This window comes from Somniosus microcephalus, chromosome 24 (assembly GCF_052327205.1).
Source record: "Somniosus microcephalus isolate GS21.2 chromosome 24, FLI_Smic_1.0, whole genome shotgun sequence".
Lineage (NCBI taxonomy): Eukaryota > Metazoa > Chordata > Chondrichthyes > Squaliformes > Somniosidae > Somniosus > Somniosus microcephalus.
Window position 1 is genome coordinate 12,276,250 of NC_141010.1, and position 19,760 is coordinate 12,296,009.

Consider the following 19,760-nt stretch of genomic DNA (forward strand, 5'->3'; position numbering starts at 1 on the left):
AGGACATTAGTGAACCAATTGAGTTTTTATGACAATCTGGTAGTTTCATGGTCACCATTATTTATACTAGCTTTTTATTCCAGATTTGTTTAATTAACTGAATTTAAATTCCCCCCGCTGCCATGGTGGGCTCATGTCTCTGGATCATTAGTCCAGGCCTCTGGATTACTAGTCCAGTAACATAACCACTTATGCTACCATACCCCTATAATAATGTTTCAATACATCAGGCCTCTTTTATCCCAGGTTTTTTTTTGATGAGATTAAACTTCAAAGGTATAACCCATTGATGGGCACTCCTGGCTTGCTTCCCACGCTCTACCCTACATAAACTTTAGGTCATCCAAAACTCGGCTACCCATGTCCTAACTCGCACCAAGTCCCATTCACCCATCATCCGCTGACCTACAATGGCTCCCGGTTAAGCAATGCCTCAAAAATTCTCATCCTTGTTTTCAAATCCCTCCATGGCCTCGCCCCTCCCTATCGCTGCAATCTCCTCCAGCCCCACAACACCCCGCCCTCCCCCGCCCCCCCCACCCCGATATCTGCGCTCCTCTAATTCTGCCTTCTTGAGCATCCCTGATTATTATCGCTGAACCATTGGTGGCCGTGCCTTCAGCTGCCTGGGCCCTAAGTTTTGGAATTCCCTCCCTAAACCTCTCCGCCTCTCTACCTCTCTTTCCTCCTTTAAGACGCTCCTTAAAACCCACCTCTTTAACCAAGCTTTTAGTCACCTGCCCTAACTTCTCCTTATGTGGCTCGGTGTCAAATTTTTGTCTTCTAGAAGATAGGAGCAGGAGTAGGCCATTCGGCCCCTCTAGCCTGCTCCGCCATTTAATGAGATCATGGCTGATCATCCAAATTCAGTATCCTGTCCCTGCTTTCTCCCTATATCCCTTGATCCCTTTAGCCTTAAGAAATATATCTTACTCCTTCTTGAATATCACAGAATCACAGAAACCCCACAGTGCAGATAGAGGCCATTTCAGCCCATCGAGCCTGCACCGACACATATCCCACCCGATCCCCGTAACCCCTACACCAACACATATCCCACCTTATCCCCGTAACCCCACGTATTTAATCCCCCTAACACTAAAGGTCAATTTATCATAGCCAATCAACCTAACTCGCACACAAAATATATTTAATGAATTGGCCTCAACTGCCTTCTGTGGTAGAGAATTCCACAGGTTCACCACTCTCTGGGTGAAGAAATTCCTCCTCATCTCTGTCCTAAATGGCTTACCCCTTATCCTTAGACTGTGACCCCTGGTTCTGGACTCCCCCGCCATTGGGAACATCCTTCCTGCATCCAGTCTGGAAGGATGTTCCAGTGAATACTCCTGTGAAGCGCCTTGGGATATTTTACTACTTTAAAGGCGCTATATAAATACAAGTTGTTGTTGTTGTTATTGACATTTTGACTGTTTAATGCTTTGGGCGTTAACTCAAAGAGTAGAAAACTGGACTTTATTCAGAGGCCGAAATTCAAATCCTAGCATTGAAATCCATTCAGACTTAGCTGCACTCTCCATGTTAAGTGTGCCTGTTCTTGGCTGGGCTGCTAGTTGGAGCATATTGTGTTGATGTTCAACTGTGGCAGTGAGCAGGAAAATTGACAAGAGGATTTCCCTAGTTCTAAAAAAGATCGCTTTCTCGTTCATCAATTGTTGGTGAGCCTTGAATGAGCCCAGAGCTTGAAACCCAGATTGTCCCACCTCCTAACAGAAGGGAATTTGGAAGAGATGAGGGTGAGAGTGGAGAAATAGTGAGAAGAATTAAAGTAAAAGTCCTTTGTCCTCAAAAAAGAAAGACTTGCATTTATATAACACATTTCACAACCACCAGATGTCCCAAAGTGCTTTACAGCCAATGAAGTACTTTTTGAAGTGTAGTCCCTGTTGTACTGTAGGAAACGCAGCAGCCAATTTGCGCACAGCAAGCTCCCATAAACAGCAATGACCAGATAATCTGTTTTAGTGATGTTGATTGAGGGATAAATATTGGCCAGGACACCAGGGATAACTCAAAATAATGACAGAAAATGCTGGAAAAACTCAGCAGGCCAGGCAGCATCCGTGGAGAGAGAAACAGAGTTAACGTTTCAGGTCGAAGACCTTTCGTCAGAACGTCTTTGACCTGAAACGTTAACTCTGTTTCTCTCTCCACGGATGTTGCCTGGCCTGCTGAGTTTTTCCAGCGTTTTCTGTTGTTATTTCGGATTTCCAGCATCCGCGGTATTTTGCTATCGTACCAGGGATAACTCCCCTGCTCTTCTTCGAAATAGTGCCATGGGATCTTTTATGTTCACCTGAGAGAGCAGACGGGGCCTCAGTTTAAACGCCTCATCTTGAAAGACGGCACCTCTGACAGTGCTGCACTCCCTCAGCACTGCACTGGAGTGACAGCCTAAATTTTTGTGCTCAAATCTCTGAAAGTGGGACTTGACCCCACAACCCATATGCTAACCCACAAGGTGAGGGTGCTATCAACTGAACCACGGCTGGCACATCAGGAAATAAGCTTCCAGGGCAGGTGTTTTCTTGAATGAAACATTCGTAAATGATTTCCACAGTTCAACCGTGTAAAACACTAAGGGGGAGAAATTGAGTATAGCCCCGTTTGGGGCGCCAGCCTCGCCAGGGCACTAAAAGTAGCGCCCCAGAAACATTCGCGCCCCCGCACCGGAAATTGAGGGGTTGCGCCCCAAAGGGAAGCGCGGCGCTACTGGAGGCGCCCCGCATCCCTCTTGGGGCGCTGTGAGTGAATATCGTGGTGCAACGTGCCGCAGCGCCACACGCCGCGGCACGTCGTGCTGCAGTATTGCAGGCCTTCCTCCCCTTCTTAAAGGGGAGGGGCCTTGTGCAGCGCGATCTGGGGCCCAGCTGGTCCCCCGAGGATCGGGAGTGCAGGCAAAAGAGCCCGGCACCGAGGAGAAGTACCGGGCTCTTGGAGCGCAGCCGGCACTCCGCGGGTGGGGTGGGGGGGGGTTCAGGAGGCCGGGGACGGGAGCGCAGACAGGTGCTGGCAGGCGGCCCGCAACTCGCCTTTAATTTGCGCCTCCCTGGCCGCAGGTACGCCACCCTGACCCTGTTGGACATAGTGTCCGGCGGTAAATCAGGGGGCGCTGCCGAATATCGCGGCCGGGGCGTCAGCGGGGTGCTGCGCACACCGATCACGGCAGCGGCGCAGCGCTAACAGTTAGCGCCACCACTAACGTCCCGCGGAATTTAGTGGGAGGTGTGGGCAGTGCCGCACCCGGGTGCTAGTTGGCTTGCGACCCACTTAGCACCCTCTTAAGGTGCAACCAACTGAATTTCACCCCCTTAACATCTCTGCTGTTAAAACAAACATTAAATTACATCATCTCTTAATGTCTCTCAATGTCTCTTAATCTCTCCTGCTTTCTATCCTATCACTGACCTTCCCTTTTGTTCTTTCATCCCCTCCCCCATTTCCCAGCCCCTAACTTGCTTCACAATCTATTCCTTTTCCTGCTTTTTTCCAGTTCTGACGAAAGGTCTTCGACCTGAAGCGTTGACTCTGTTTCTCTCTCCACGGATGCTGTCCTGGCCTGCTGAGTTTTTCCAGCGTTTTCTGTTGTTATTTCGGATTTCCAGCATCCGCAGTATTTTGCTATCGTATTAGTATTAAATTACATAATTTTTCAGAGACACAAATTGATTAAAGGTGAGCAGTGAAGTGATAACCTCACACTGTAAAGCTGCAGAAATGGGCACAGCAGGAGTGTGATTTGCTTATCTAACTATATGTTACTGATTGCGACCCATCGTTAGGTGCCAACTTACATCTCTGGGCTGCTCGCAAAGCAACTACACCTGAATTGCACAAAGCCAAGAAATCATTTGTCATTCCAGAAACAAACCACCTCCAGGTAGGACAAAACCCGAATAATAAAAAAACAAAGGAACCTGGAAATGCTGGGCATGTGAAATTTATTAAAACACCGAAAATGCTGGAAATACACTGTAGGTCAGCCAGAGAGAAGAGAAAAAGATCTTCTCTTTTTACAGGTACTAGCTGACCTGCTGTGTATTTCCAGCATTTCCTGTTTTTATTTCAGGACAGCATTGCATTGTACAGCCAAGGGAACCCAGCACAGCTCTAACTGCACGATTCAGTCTCAAGCCAAATACTCAACATTGAGCAATATCACCTTTCATGAGTTTAGCTTAGGCCATGACACAGTGCTCCTTAGGGAGCTGTGGATTCTAACTCAAAGCCTTTGATGTAATTCTATAAATATACATAGGTTGGACTGGAAAAAGACTTGCATTTATATAATGCCTTCTCACATCTCAGATAATCACAAACAGTGAATTACTTTGAAATGAGGTGATAAGTAGAAAAATACAGAAAGAGATACTTACCAGTTGCAATGGTGAGTATTAAGAGCAAGATGTTTGGCACTGGACATGATTTCCCAGTGCAGAAAGCCATTGTATAATCAGAGCGGTAGTTGCAATGAGAATTGTTTTCTGGCTGCAGATGTTCAAACGCTGGCACCGGTTATCTGAACTAAGTTATCTTAATCAAGAAACTTCAACCCAGTCCATAGTAGCCTCATCTCCTATTGGCGAGATGCAATGAATGCTGTTGAATGATAATGTGTGATTTCCTCTGTAATTAATTTTAGCTGAAACAGGAAAGACTCAGTCCCCAGTGACACTAGCTATACAAAACAGAATGATCTGCAGATACAGATTTCTTTTAAATCAATTACAGTACTGTTTTTGTGCTAGCCATTAATGAAACTTTAAAAGCAATGTTCAAAATTTTTGGAACCAAGTTTCAAACTTTATAAAGCTCAATTTTTTAAAGTTCAAATTATTCCATTTCAAACTCTACTAGAATATATTGCAACAAAAGTTGTATTTCTTTTAACTTTTGTTCTTATTTCTACATCTAAATGTAAATGTGATTGTTCTAGATTGACAGAGAGAAAGTTTCAATGCTACAACCAAAAGCAAGCAGGCGCAATGGCCGTGAAATTCAGGGATGTAGCGCCGGCTGTCAAGTCCGGTTTTTGTTGAAAAGATGGCGGCTGCCTCGCTTCCAGCGCGGAACGCGGTGGCCGTCATTTTGGAGAGGTCGTTAGCACTGCCATTGCCCACGCTCGCCTCTCACGTGCAAATATGCAGATCGTGAGGTCAAGTGGCGTACAACGCCTGAATTGATGTACGACTGCGATTTTGGACATCGCCGCTCTCCATACCGCCCCTCTCCAAACAATGCACGGAAGAACGTGCGTGCAGCAGTACTACAGAGTCACTGACAGCACTTCTTAAAGGGACTCGCACATCTTTCGGGTAAGTTTCGATTTCAGCTTTTGGACTTTTATTTTACGTTTTATTGGAGTAGTGGCTCAGTGCAAGCTGTTAAAGTGTGCAGGGAGTGCTGCTGGATGCTTGCAAGGCTTTGGACATTAAATGAAGGCCTCTGGGAAGACCACTTGCTCCCAGTCCTGGGGTCACATGGAGCTGCAGCAGAGGCAGCAAAGGGGACAAGCTGCTCGCAGAGGGAAGAGGAAGAAGCAGAAGAGGAGGAAGCGGAAGGAAGGAGGCAACGCAAACAGCCCCTCTCTGGCCAGGATATTCGGGATCGAGTCAACCACCTGCGGTACCAGTGAACACAACCCCAATTCCCCTTTCAACATTAGTCCCACACCTTACCTTCCCTCTGTTACTGACCATCACAGCGTCCTCTTGGCCACAATGCTGAAATAAAAGCCACCACAAAGCAAACTTTCCAATCCAACTTTATCCATATATGCATCCAATATTACATCAAAAAATCAACTAGTCACCCTTGTGCATTCCCTTAGTGACTGTCTTACATCTGCCTTTGCCTATCGTAGTGATGTCATGCAGTGCTACCCCAGTGGTTGCAGCATGGCTGGTGGAAGGCTGCTGACTTTCAGTGGGGGACACTGCAGATGGCCGAGCAAGTGGCTTGGAGTGTGAAATCGAGTGACGGTGTTTCTTCTTCTTCTTTACTCTCCTCTCCTTCTTCTTGGTCAACCACTGGCTGGGCAGGCTGGATTTCTTGGGTGTGTGAAATGAGGAAGGTACAAGGGTCGGATTGTGGTGAGGGGAGGTCGGGAATGCAAGAGGTGCATGATTACACAATGTGCAGCTTGTACATCAGAAGAGATTGTGGGATGAGGGGGAAGTGGGATGTGAGAAGGAGGATAACGTATGAGGATACCAGCATCTTGTATTCTTTCAGCCCCGCCACTGGCCAAGGGCTCAGCCATGCCCCTGCCAAGAATGGCCAGCACCGTCTCCTCCAAGGGCGTGAGGTGAAGCTAGGAATGGGAGATGTGCCTCATGTTTGGTACAAATTGTTGTAGGTGAGTGATGGGGGGTGGGGGTTATGCATTGAACAGTGTGTGAGGCTAGTGGTGCAGTTGATAGAAGATGGCTTTTGAAGATGCATTCACTGACCTTGACCACTGGTCTGAGATCCTGAAGCTTCTTTTGGGCCCTGGAGCCAGGTACTTGGGGCGACACTGCTTTTTTTTTTGCAGAAGGCAGTTCAGCTTTAAGGGCTCGAGACTGCCTTGAAAACTAACAGCCTTGATTTAAGGAAATGCAGTGTTGCTCCAGCAACGCGACCTTGGGCCTCCTGGTGAGGGCACAGCCAGTCAGCAACGCGATAGTCGCTGGGCTGTGCGCTAAAATCATTTAATTTAGCAGGCAGCACCAAATTAACATGCTGCCTGCGCTCTCTAAACGGGCGTTGGCAAAGCTCGTCCCACAGTGCCCCCAGCCATTTTCGGGCCTTATCGAATTTCCCGGCCGCTGACTTTTACATTGAAGGCTCCTGAATTAAGGCACAAAGGGCGACTGAGATAACCTTATAGAGGTGCATAAAATAGTAAACAGCATGGAAAAGGTCAAGTTGAAATGCTTCTCAAACTAAATCATAACAGCATGACAAGGGGACACAATTTCAAACTAGTAAAAGATACGTTTTGGACGTTGGGCAGAAGTTCTTTCTACAAAAAGAGATCAATGCGTAAAACTGATTTCCTCCTGGGTAGGGTGATAGAAGTGAGAATGAATGAATGTGCATTTATATAGCGCCTTTCAGGACCTCACCTCAACAAAGTGCTTCATAGCCAATTGAGTACTTTTCGAGTGTAGTCAGTATTGTATCACGGCAGCCAATTTGCATACAGCAAGGTCCGACAAACAGCAATGAAATAAGTGACCAGATTTCTTTTCCGTGATATTGGTTGAGGGGTAAATGTTGGCCAGGACATTGGAAGGACTCCCCTTGCTCCTCTTTGAATAAGGGGATCTTTTATGCGTATCTAAGAGAGCAGATGGTGCCTCAGTTTAACATCTTATCTGAAAGAAAATAACAACAACTTGCAATGGCACAGCGCCTTTAACATAAGAAAATGTTCCAAGGCAATTCACGGCGGCACAAATGGACACCAAGGAGCTAAGAAAGAAGAGCTAGGGAGCTGACTGAAAGCCTGGCCAAGAAGCTAAGGGGGAGAAATTCGGTATCGTCCCGTTTGGGGCGCGATTATCGGCCGGGCGCAAAGTTTAGCGCCTGGCGCTAATTATCGCCTCCGACTGCAAACTTGGCTTCTATCACCCCTGGAGGTGATTGGAGCGCTAAATCAGGCGCTACACACCTCTCTTAAGGCGCTAACGCAGAGGAGCGAGGCGCTACCTCAGAGCGCTGGTGAAGCTCATGTGATGTCAGTCAGCAATGGAACACAGACACACTGGCGCCAGTCAGTTCTTAAAGGGGAGGGTTCATCTTGCTCTCCATCCACATCCTGCTCATTGCAGCCTTGAATCTCGGCCTGGAGAGACCTGTACATCAAATCTGCTGGAAAGAACAATGGAGAGGCCCAGGGAAAGAGCTCAGAGTGCAGCCCCCATAGTCTCTTCTAAAGCGATGCAAGGAAGGTCAAATCAAAATGAACCTGCAAAGTGCTGCTCGGTACCCAAAACTCCTTCACACAGTGTTGAATCTCTCTAGAAGTCTCTCTCTCTCTCTCTCAGAATGCGTGGTGCAAAAATGTCGCCGACAAAAAAAAGCAGGAAGCTGTCACCTTTAAATAGCGCTCCCCCAGTCCCTTCCTGACTGCAAAACGCTCCCCTCAACCTGTCGTTGCTAGCGGCAGGCAGTAAGGCAGGGGGCGCCACTCAATATCCGGTCTGGGGCGCTACCGGGGCGTTGCACGCTCGACTGATGTCACGATCTGCCAGCGCAGGCGATCGTGGCGGTAGTGTTTAGCGCCGCCGCAAAATATCTGGTCAATTTCGCGAGCGGCGCAAACATTGCTGCGCCCGGGCGCTAGTTGCTTTGCGTCCCATTAGCGCCCTCTTTGGTTGCTTTGCGCTAACGAGAGGCGCAAAGCAACCAAATTTTTCCCCCTAAGTGTTTTAGGCAGCATTTGAAGGAGGAGAGAGAGGTAGCAAGGCAGAGAATTTAGGTAAAGAACAATGTTTCCATTAAGCTGCGAGGCTGCGCAACGGTGTGGAGGTCCTGCACAGGCCGCTCACCAGCTTTTAAATGGAAAAACCGTGTACGTGTGGAAATTTGAATGGGCCGCACTGCCCGTTAAAGGGGCCGGGCACCCAACAAAAAAATTAGAGGGAGCATTGGTAAAGAGTTCCAACATTTGGAGCTAAGATGGCTGAAGACTCCGTGACCAAAGATGGAATAGAGAGTGAAGAAGGCTGCAAGAAGGGCAGAGTCAGAAGAATGGAGGCTGTCCCCTGGCACGAGGAGGTTGCAGAGTTAGGGAGTGGTGAAACCATGAAGGGACTTGTAGATGAGTACAAGGGTTTGAATTCAATATATTAGGGGGTGGCGAGGATAGAAGTGATGGGGAAGCAGGACCTGGTGCAAGATAGGATGAGGGCAGTGGAGTTTTGAACAAATTGCAATTTATCCAGGGTGAAACTCGGAGACCAGCAAAAAGATCATTGTGGTTAGAAAGATAGAAGTTTATATGATGCTTGTTGCTGGGTGAAAATTGATGTGCCTCAATAATTCCGAGACTCGATGTTAGCGAAACAAAACAAGGCTTTTATTAACTTAGAAGATAACACGCAGTGGAGAGAGGTATCTTCCATCTGGAGGTCTGCAGTACTGGATATGAGGCCAGACTGCTTGCTTACATAGGGGCCAGGTATGGGCGGAGCCCTACACACAATGCATTCTATACATTCCAATATACAATACAATGGTGAGGAGAAACCTGAAACCAACCACAGTCACAGGCAGTGATATACAATACAATGGTGAGGAGAAACCTGAAACCGACCACAGTCACAGGCAGTGATGAATGGAATATTTCATCACAAAAATAAATTCACATCTAATCTGTGGTAAAGTAAAAGGTGCAGTTTATTGAAAACAGAGCTCTGGGAGAAGCGTCTCAGACCCCGCGGTCTGTGCGAGCACCTTCTCCCCGATCAACAAAATTCACAAGCTTATATACAGTACAAGACTGGAGCACACCGATAACCGTTATTACATTACTTATTCCTTGGCCAATCCGGCCCAATTATATTCCTTCAAAAACAACCTAATTATAACTTTACATCGTTAGCTAAGCCCTTTCTTTCAGTTCTGTCTTTTATCTAAGTTTGTCCAGTTATCTGGATCGCAGGGTCCATTCTTGCTTCATCGTGGCGTCGGCCGATCTGAGTCAGTGACTCGTGATTGGACATGGCTTAAAGGTTAATCAAATATACCTTACATACATCCGCATGACAGTTGTTACTTCGTAATCCGATTGTTCTGCAAATGTTAACCTTGTTATTGCAGCTTCTCATATCTCCACATGCTTAATCACTTTTGTAGTTCAGTTTCTGACCATCTGTTCCATTTGTGGTTTCAACTAGTTTCAACTGAAACTAGGTTGTCATGCTGTGTCGTTTGACTGCAACATTCAACTGGCTCAAATCCCAACCCTTCACTTGTCATGACCTCGGAACATCCCAAAGCACTTAGTAGTTGAAACATTGGCCCAGAAATGCGGGTCGGGGGCTTCCCGCGGGTGCAAGCCCCCGATCTGCACTTACCTAGCGCGCCGGCTGTTGAGCTGTGGGCCCCCATGGAATTCCGATCCGGGGCCTGGTCCAGCTGCCGGCGTGCAGTGCTTGCGTATCCCAGGGGCTCAGTTAGTTCAATGCGTCCCCTGGGATCACGTGGGCCATGGGGAGCCAATCGGAGCAGGGAATGCTCCATTCATAAGTCTGACAGGAAGTGCTGTCAAACTTAGAAATACTACGGGCCCTTTCTTCTTACAAAACATCACTAAATTTTCAAATAATTTTTTTTTTAAATCACATTTTTTAAATAAACTATAAATTAAATGAAATAACTATTTTAAACAATAATTTAAATTTTTGAAAAAAATAATTGTATTTTCTAACGGGGCTAAAAATAAACTTACCTTGCTTTAAAGTATTTAAAAATAATAAACCTGTGGAGAAAATGTTTTAATTTTAATTAATTCACCACTTACCTTGTAAATTCTGCAGGCTTACCTTCCCGGGAAAACCTGTAAAAAAAAACGAAGTTCGATGTGCATGCGCAGCCTCTCCCGCGCACGCGTTCGACCTCTGAACCCCTGCTTTCAGGGGAATGGAAGTGCCGGTTTCCCGCGCATGTGCAGTGCATGCAGGAAACCGGCACTTCCATTGGGCCTACGGGTGAGTACCCCATGCGTACTCACCCGTGGAGACCCGAATTTCTGGGCCATTAGTAATGGCGGCTTCTCGTGCTGTGTGCACCTGTAGATGCTTTGAGCTGACCTTGCATGGTCCTGGTGCACAGCACAGGCCACATTGGGAGCATTCAGAGTCAAGGGCTGGGTTATCCAGTGCCTAACAATGTATGCTAATGACATTTGACTACAAGTTTGGTGGAGCATCACAGAAAAACAACGCACAGTACTTTGTCATATACTTTCCAAAGCAATCCAAGCCCGGACAAACAGTGAATGTACCAAGCTGGTAGATTTGGCAGATGTTGGCTGTTGTTCCTCAGAACAATAAGATCCCCAAAATCCAGACTCTCAGCCCTTGTGAAGCAACGGCAAAACAATTTAAAAAAAATTAATTCACGGGATGTGGACATTGCTGGCAAGGCCAGCATTTATTACCCATCCCTAATTGCTCTTAGCTGAGTGGCTTGCCATTTCAGAGGGGCAGTTAAGAGTCAACCACATTGCTGTGGGTCTGGAGTCACATATAGGCCAGACCGGGTAAGGGCGGCAGATTTCCTTCCCTAAAGGACATTAGTGAACCAGTTGGGTTTTTATGACAATCCGGTAATTTCATGGTCACCATTACTGATACTAGCTTTTTATTCCAGATTAATTTATTAACTGAATTTAAATTCCCCAGTTGCTATGGTGGGATTGTGAACTCATGGGGTTCGATTTTCAGTGTGCCATGGAGTCGGGTTTGGAGGCGTGCAGGGGGTTAAATTCCCGAAATCGGGGGTCCCGACCCCATCCCGCCCCCAACCCGCCTCCATGCCAATTTCAAAGGAGGTGGGTACCCACCCCGCACTGGGACCCGTCTCCCCGAGACGGGAAGGGATTAGTGCCAATTAACTGCCTGACGGGCAGTTTTTAGCCTAATCCCTATTTTTAAGCTTGAACTGTGGGATTCCCGACAGCTCCAAACCACGCCAAGTTGGAGGAGTTGGGCTGTCAGGTTGAAGGACTTGGAGGGGTCAAGATGTCGGTGTTCAGGTGAGTGATGTGTGCATGAGTGCAAAGGTAAGTGTGTTTGGTGTGTCTAAAGTGATTAAATAAGTTTTACATACCTTTTCTTACCTTTTCAGCCTTCCTTCCTTTAGGTTCGGGGAGTCCCTCATCTCACCGGCACAGAAAGCAGAATGGCTGCGATCTGTCAAAAGTGACAGCCTGCAGCTTACTGTGCGGGAGAGATTTCTAACCGAGTCTGTGGAAAAGGACTCGGGTTAGAAGTAAGACTGTCAGTGTTTGACAGCTTCAAACAGCTGTGAAACGCTGATATTTCATCTGTCAAAACATCTTGACAGATGAAATTTCAGTCTGTGACGTCACTTATTGCCGGGTGGCCCTTAATTGGCCTGCTGAGCCCACTGGGCGGGCTCAACAAGGTCAATCAAGTTAAAATCGCGTGGATTGGCCGCATCTCGATGGAGGCGGGGCTACAACCCCGAAAGTTGTAGTCCCGCCTCCAACCCGACTCCTGAATGAAAATCCTGCCCACTGTCTCCAGATCATTAGATCCAGGTCCAGCTTGGGATTACTAGTCCAGTAACATAACCACTATGCTACCGTTCCTGGGTAGGGTCAATATAAAGGAAGCAGGAGATGGGAAAATGGAGACCTAGTTCCATCTGAGGGTGTGTGGCAACTTTTCTGTGGCCTTCATGCCCCACTTCTTCACTCATTGCCTTTCTCAATGCAATCACATCAGAAACTGGACATCAAAACCTTGGCCTAGAAATTGAGTTTGCCTCCGCCAGGGCTGTAGCGCCCGAAATTTAGCGCCAGCGTTAATTGCCGCTGCGCCCGCCAAAAATTCAGCTGCGCCGCGCCCAGACGGCTGCGGGCGCTAATGGAGGGTGTCAGCGCCTCGCAATGGGCGCTGAATGCAGGATTGCGGCGCTAATCCCCCGCTGCGGCACCCGATGTGGTGCGGCAGGCTGGGGTACTGCAGGCCTCCTCCTTCTGTTAAGGAGGAGCTGCCTGCAGCCGACCGCTGGCCGGTGGAATCGCACGAAAAATGAGCCCGGCACCTCGGAGAAGTGCCGGGCTCGAGGCCCACACACATCTGTGCCGCAGGGGGGTGGTGGAGGAGTCCGGGGAGGGAGGTGCGGGCAGGCGGCCGCCGGGAAAGCGGCCGGCCGCCGCGCCACCTTAATGCGCCGGCGCTAAGTCCAGCAAGAAACTTTTGAAAAATCGTTGGTTGCGGCTGCCACGGGCGAGGCGGCCGCAACTGAATTTCGGCGTCCGGCCGCGTTACCACGGCAACCGGGACGCTGCGCACACCGATGACGTCATCGGTGCCGGCGCAGCGCTACCGGCTAACGCCGATGGTAGGGCCCAAATCAATTTCCGAAGCGGCTATAATTCCGGCGCAAGGCCCTCTAGCGCCTCTAATTGGGCGCTAACCCCACTCAACTTCTAGGCCCTTATCTGCTATTCCACAGAAAGTGTCTGGCAGTATCCTTGCTGTTCAAGCCAGATCTTAACCCATATCTTTCTTCTCTTTCCCTAAGTCTGCTAGAGATTACTCACACTTGAGGTTCATGGCAAGTGATGTGGAAATTCCTCTGACAATGCACCATAATTCAATCTTACCCTGCTAAGCAGCAGCTCAGCAATATATCCCCTTGTGACTTAAAGGAGAGTGGAGGAGGTGATGCCTGGAGTTTAAGTGATTAGGAGCAGGTATTGAAACAAAGGAACCAGTTGTGTGAAATGCCAGCTCATGTCTTTTCTCAGGGAAAGGAAGAGGACAGGAATGTGGACCTGACCAGGCAAACTTTTGGGAGTGTGCTTAGAGCTTTCAGGATATGGCAGCTAGTGCGAAAGATTCCATGCCAGTATGGAGCAGATGATTAGCCCAGGGTCATCTGCAACAGAGCCCCCATGACCTAGCCTGTAATGCCAGTAATAACATCTCTCAAGAATACCTAGATACTTACATTGTTGCCAAGTGCACTCCTTTAAGAGCTGCCTTGCTGGATGTTATGGCCCTACACGAAATATAGGAAACTTTTTTTTATCCGGCACGGACGGGACCGACGTGGTGCCGGTTCATCAAAAATTCCAGATAACCGAAAGCTATAGTAAAAGATACGGAGCTGAGCGCTCCGTATAAAGCAACAAACCCTGTTGCTTAGCAACAGCTTCAGAACAATGGCCACAAGTTGCAAGCGTCTCTGTAGCTTAGCAACAGCTGCAGCCACACCCTTGCACAGCAACAAATGGAGGAAGGCAAGTAATAAAATTACCTGAACCTACTCCTGAATTTTGCCGGTTAACCGAGATTTCCGGTTATTTAGGTGCCGGTAAATCAAAAGTTTCCTGTATATGCTAATCTCTCTAGGCATACTTTAAAATTGGAGTGTGGTGGGGCGGGGACGGCAGTGCCACACAATTGGACGGGACCGGTCCTCCGAGCTGCTGGTGTAGCTCAGCCTGCGCCACTAGCCATCTGAACCCTACTTTAGCTATCAGTGTTAAATCAGGGCTACAATGGCTCATCGCTACATAAAGACACAGTTTTACATGGTGTGCCCGCCACAGCTACTTGCAAAAATCACAGGAGACTTATCTTCGCTTCGCAAAGAGACTGCCACATAGCTATGCAGTCCTTGCAGGTTAACCTGCAGCCAACGTGTAGCACTGGATGGCTGTTCCCCATTTAACCTCAAAGCAGAGCACAGACAGCATTGCCACCGGGTGTTAAGGTGACTGGCACTTAATGGCCCAGAAATTCGGGTCGGGGGCTTCCCGCGGGTGCAAGCCCCCGACCTGCACTTACCTTGCGCGCCGGCCATTGTGCTGTGGGCCCGCGTGGGATTCCGATCCTGGGCCTCCTCCAACTGCCGGCGCGCAGTGCTTGCGTACCCCAGGGGCGCAGTTAGTTCGATGCGTCCCCTGGGATCACGTGGGCCATGGAGAGCCAATGGTAGCAGGGAATGCTTCATTCATAAGTTTGACAGGAAGAGCTGTCAAACCTATAAATACTATAAGCCCCAAAACATAACTAAAACTTCAAATACATTTTTTTTTAAATCACATTTTTAAAATAACTATAAATTACATGAAATAACTATTTTAAACAATAATTTAAATTTTTGAAAAAATTAATTACATTTTCTAACGGGGCTAAAAATAAACTTACCTTTCTTTAAAGTATTTAAAAATAATAAACCTGTGGAAAAAATGTTTTAATTTTAATTAATTCACCACTTACCTTGTTAAAAGCAGGCCTTGCGCCTGCTTTTTAAAAGTGTAACTGCTGGAGACTTACCCTCCCGGAAAAACCTGGAAAAAAACCGTAAGTTCGATGCGCACGCGCTGCCTCTCCGGCGCACGTGTTCCACCTCTGAACACCTTCTTTCAGGGGAACGGAAGTGCCGGTTTCCCGCGCATGTGCAGTGCATGCACGAAACCGGCACTTTCGTTGGGCCGACGCGTGAGTACCCCGTGCATACTCACGCGTTGGGACCCGAATTTCTGGGCCAATGTGTATGCGTCTGGCTCCTTTCAGCTGCTGCTGGCTATAGAAGCAACATCTGGCAGTTTGTAGTGCACTGCTGTACAAGGGAGGCTGCTGAGGCTCTCTATACAAAGATAAACACATTCATCTCATTCCCTCTTGCCAGAGACAATCAGGAGGAGTGAGCATGAGGTTTTTGCATGGGGTGCAGGCTTCTCAAGGTGCAGGGTGCCCCCTTGACTGCACGCTCCTCATCTCCTCATCTGAACTCAGCCATTTTCATCAACTGTAAGGAATTCCACTCCCTCAATGTGCAGCTGGTGTGCGCCCACAGGCAGTGCATCATACAGGCAAAGGCCTGTTATTCTGCTAGGAGGCACGATTGCTTCATTCTGCTGCAGTCCTCTGTTCAGCCTGTATTTGACCCACCATGTCAACTCAAAGGCTGACAAAGGTTATCCCCGCCATGACACGGCTCATGACCCCAGTCAGGAACCCACGCACACGTGCACAGCAGGGCTACAGTGAGAGTCATGCTGCCCAAAGAAACATTATAGACCACATCATCGGCGTCCTCAAGCAACGCTTCTGCTGCCTGAACCGCTCTGGAGGAGTCCTACAGTACTCAGCTGAGCGAGTATCAAGATTTGTGGTACTGTAGTATGCTGTATGCTAAACAACCGGATTATTAGTGAACAGCCCTTGGTTGCCATCAGCTATCAGGCGAGAAGTTGAGGAGCAGGAGCATGAGGAAGAGGAGGAGGAGGAGGAGGAAGTGGAGAGGGAGGAAGTGCAACAGGAAGTGGAGGAACAGGAAGGGAAGCTACAACGTAAACAGCTCCTTTCTGCCCAGACTGTACGTGATCAGATTATTTATGAGCGATACCAGTAACCGCAAATACGCCTCCCCATTCACCAACAGTCTCACACTTCTTACCTTTCCTCTATCTCTGACCATCACTTCATCCTCTTTCTGACAACACAAAAATAAAAACCACCAGAAAATGCACATAAAAATCTAATTTTATAAATTCACTCCTTCAATAATGCATACAAAATTAAACTAATCCCTCTCATGCATTCCCTTAGTGCCTGTCTTCCGTGTGCCTTTGCCTCTCCTAGTGCTGCTGTGAGGTGCTTCCCCAGTGACTGCAACATGGCTGGTGGAAGGCTGCTGACCTCCAATTGAGGAGACTGCAGATGTCCTTGGAGGATGACCTTGAGCACCTCTGGGCCTAGAAGGTTCGGCTTCAGACTGCACCATCTCGACCTGGGCTGCAGCAGTCTAGGCTGGTTGGCTGACAGGCAACAGTAAGGGCACTGGCAGAGTGGCAGGGGTGGGAACAGGAATGCTCTCATCCTGGACAGCAGATTCCTGTTCCATGGAGCCACTGCCACTCTCCTGGGATGGTGCCTCAGCAATCCTGCTGATCTGTTGGAGAACAGATTGATGGAGTGCTGTGATGCCCTGGAAGCCCTTTTGAACAGTGGTATTCAGAGCCATGATGGCAGCAGTCTGAGCTTCCACTGCAGCACTCAGACCTTTGATGGTAGCTGTTTGTGCTGCAATGGAAACTGTGACATCGACCATCAGACGCTGCGTCATGGTGGGTTCCACATGTGTGCTGATGGAGGTGACCACCCATTCCATGTTGGAAATGATGGGCTCCAAGCTCTGTGCCAAGTTGGTGCTGGACTCCTTCATGCTCCTTGATATTGAGCGCAGTTCTTTTTGGCAGACTTTCCAGTGCACCAAGTATTTGGTTGTGTACACTCATCAGCTTTCTTCTGTAGCCTGGGTCATAGAAGTCCTCATCTGAATCCTCTGCAGCAGCTGGCACATGCGCTATCCTTTCCCCCCCCGCCCTGGCTCCTGCGCACTTGTGCCCGGTGTCTCACCACGTGCAGATCCCTCCTCTATGATAGCCTCTAAAATATGCGCAGTGTCAGTCTCTGAGCTGGTGGCTGTGAGTGTAAGATCGAGTGACGGTGCCTCTTCATTTTCACTGTCTTCTGCCTCTTCCTCCTCTGACTGGGAAGGTTCCAGTTCTTGGGTATCTGAAATGAAAAAAAGGGACAAGGGTTGGGTTGTGGTGAGGGGGAGAGGAGAACGTAAGAAGTGCGTCATTTGCAGCTTGTGAGTTAGAAGAGACTGTGGGATGAGGGAGAAGTGGGAAGACAGAAGACCCTCATCATCGATCCCTCCAGTGACCTCAACAATGCCACTTCACATGATAGCCAGCACTGTCCCCTCCATGGGGGTTAAAACATGCAGACGCGCTTGTCCTCCTGCAGTTCTTTCCTGCTGCCTCCTGTAATGCGTCAACTTCCCCTGCAAGAAAGAGGGTAAGTGTGTCAGCGAGTGTTCGGGTGATGTGGCTGTCATGGTTGAACAGCTGCCAGTGTGTGCGAGCTGTGATTTGTGGGTTTGGGGCATGCTACAGTGCTGAGTGTGCGAGAGTGAGGTAAACCATATGAATTCAGGGGGTTGAGTACTGGTTGATAGAGATGCTGGTAGGTGGGTAATGGGGGTGTAGAGAATTGAGCAGTGGATGAGGCTGGTGGTGCAGCTGGTAGATGTGCCATTTGAAGATTGAACTCACTCACCTTGAGAACTCGTGTGTGATCGTTAAACTTCTTCCTGCATTGCATCCATGTTCTTGGAGCTGAACTCTTTTTTATTCGTTTATGGGATGTGGGCATCGCTGGCAAGGCCGACATTTATTGCCCATTCCAAATTTCCCTTGAGAAGATGGTGGTGAGCTGTCTTCCTGAACCGCTGCAGTCCATGTGGTGAAGGTACTCCCACAGTGCTGTTAGGTAGGGAGTTCCAGGATTTTGACCCAGCGACGATGAAGGATTGGCGATATACTTCTAAGTCAGGATGGTGTATGACTTGTAGGGGAACTTGGAGGTGGTAGTGGTCCCATGTGCCTGCTGCACTTGTCCTTCTAGGTGGAAGAGGTCGCGGGTTTGGGAAGTGCTGCCAAAGAAGCCTTGGTGAGTTGCTGCAGTGCATCTTGTAGATGGTACACACTGCAGCCACAGTACGCCGGTGATGGAGGGAGTGAATGTGTCAATCAAGCGGGCTGCTTTGTCCTGGATGGTGTCAAGCTTCTTGTGTGTTGTTGGAGCTGCATTGATCCAGGCAAGTGGAGAATATTCCATCACCCTCCTTACTTGTGCCTTGTAGATGGTGGAAAGGCTTTGAGGAGTCAGGAGGTGAGACACTCGCTGCAGAATACCTAGCCTCTGACCTGCTTTTGTTACCACAGTATTTATGTGGCTGGTCCCGTTAAATTTCTGGTGGGGGATTCGGTGATGGTGATGCCGTTGAATGTCAAGGTGTGGTGGTTAGACTGTGGCTTGATGGAGATAGTCATTGCCTGCCACTTGTGTGGCGCAAATGTTACCTGCCACTTATCAGCCCAAGCTTGAATGTCGTCCAGGTCTTGTTGCATGCGGGCATGGACTGCTTCATTATCTTACATTGACCTCTACTTCCCACTCCCTCCTGAGCATATGTCTGGAGGGCCTCTTGCCCCCCTGCGGATACAGGATGACTCTCCTTCCCTACATGTCTTGCACCAAGACCTCCAGTGCATTATCGGAAAACCTTGGTGCGCCCTCTCTCGCACGTGCAGCCATTCTTCAATCTTTCACAGCACAGATTCAGTTCACAAAGCACTCCCACCACTTTGCCCAGCCACAATGCACCTCCACTTTAAGAGGCGCTGTCTGCCTTTAAGTAATGCTAGCTGTCATGAATCTTGCCATTCATGTAGAAATGACTCATGAGATAACACTGGGCGGCCAGCTGGTGGCGCCGTCCAAGGAAAGTATAAATACTCGGGCGTGGGCCCAGCTTGCTCAGGACGTTTCTGTAACCAGGAACTAGTGATGTAACTAGAACTCATGGTTGTGAAACAGTTGATTAAAGCCTTGTTTTATACTCAAACCAAGTGCTTAGTATTTTTCTAACGTCACGAGCCACCCGCGATATCGGGCCCCCTGCTGATGCGTGCAGCCAATGAACAGTGCGGGGAGCGCTGGCTGCATGCGGCAATCATGTAAAACAGCAGACAGCGCAAATTTAACAGGCTGCCTGCAATGCAATGAACAGGGGCGGGTTAATTGCTTACCGCGATCCCCACGCCCGTTTTCGGGAGTTATCCAATTTAACCCCCACCCTGTGTGCAGCCAACAAACCCCAGAATATTGAGGGTGCGCTGCCCTTGATTTTCCATGCGTTGATTTTATGATAACTCTGGCTGCGTGCCAGTGGCCGGGCGAGCGGTGGGGGGACTCAGATTTACTCTTAAGACCACGATGGTATTAGCAGGGACAGTGGAATTAAGCTAAAAAAAAGACGACATAATGTGAGACATGAATCAGTCATTCATGAAAGAAAGACTTATGAAATAATGCTGAGCGGCCTACGGGTGGCGCTGTCCAGGGAGAGTATAAATACTCAGGCACAGGCCCAGGTTGCACAGGACATCCTTAACAGGAACTAGT

The 19,760-nt window shown here is 48.5% G+C and overlaps 1 protein-coding gene across 1 annotated transcript in view; it reads right to left on the minus strand.

Annotated features, from left to right (window-relative positions):
* Window positions 1–4,594, minus strand: part of LOC147101069 (B-cell antigen receptor complex-associated protein beta chain-like) — a 39,511-nt gene extending 34,917 nt beyond the window's left edge. The window contains exon 1 of the mRNA XM_085966220.1: window positions 4,398–4,594. Within this exon, the coding sequence (XP_085822346.1) occupies window positions 4,398–4,467 (70 nt within the window). The 5' untranslated portion in view covers window positions 4,468–4,594. The remainder of the gene's footprint in view (window positions 1–4,397) is intronic.
* Between the last annotated feature and the right edge of the window lie 15,166 nt (window positions 4,595–19,760).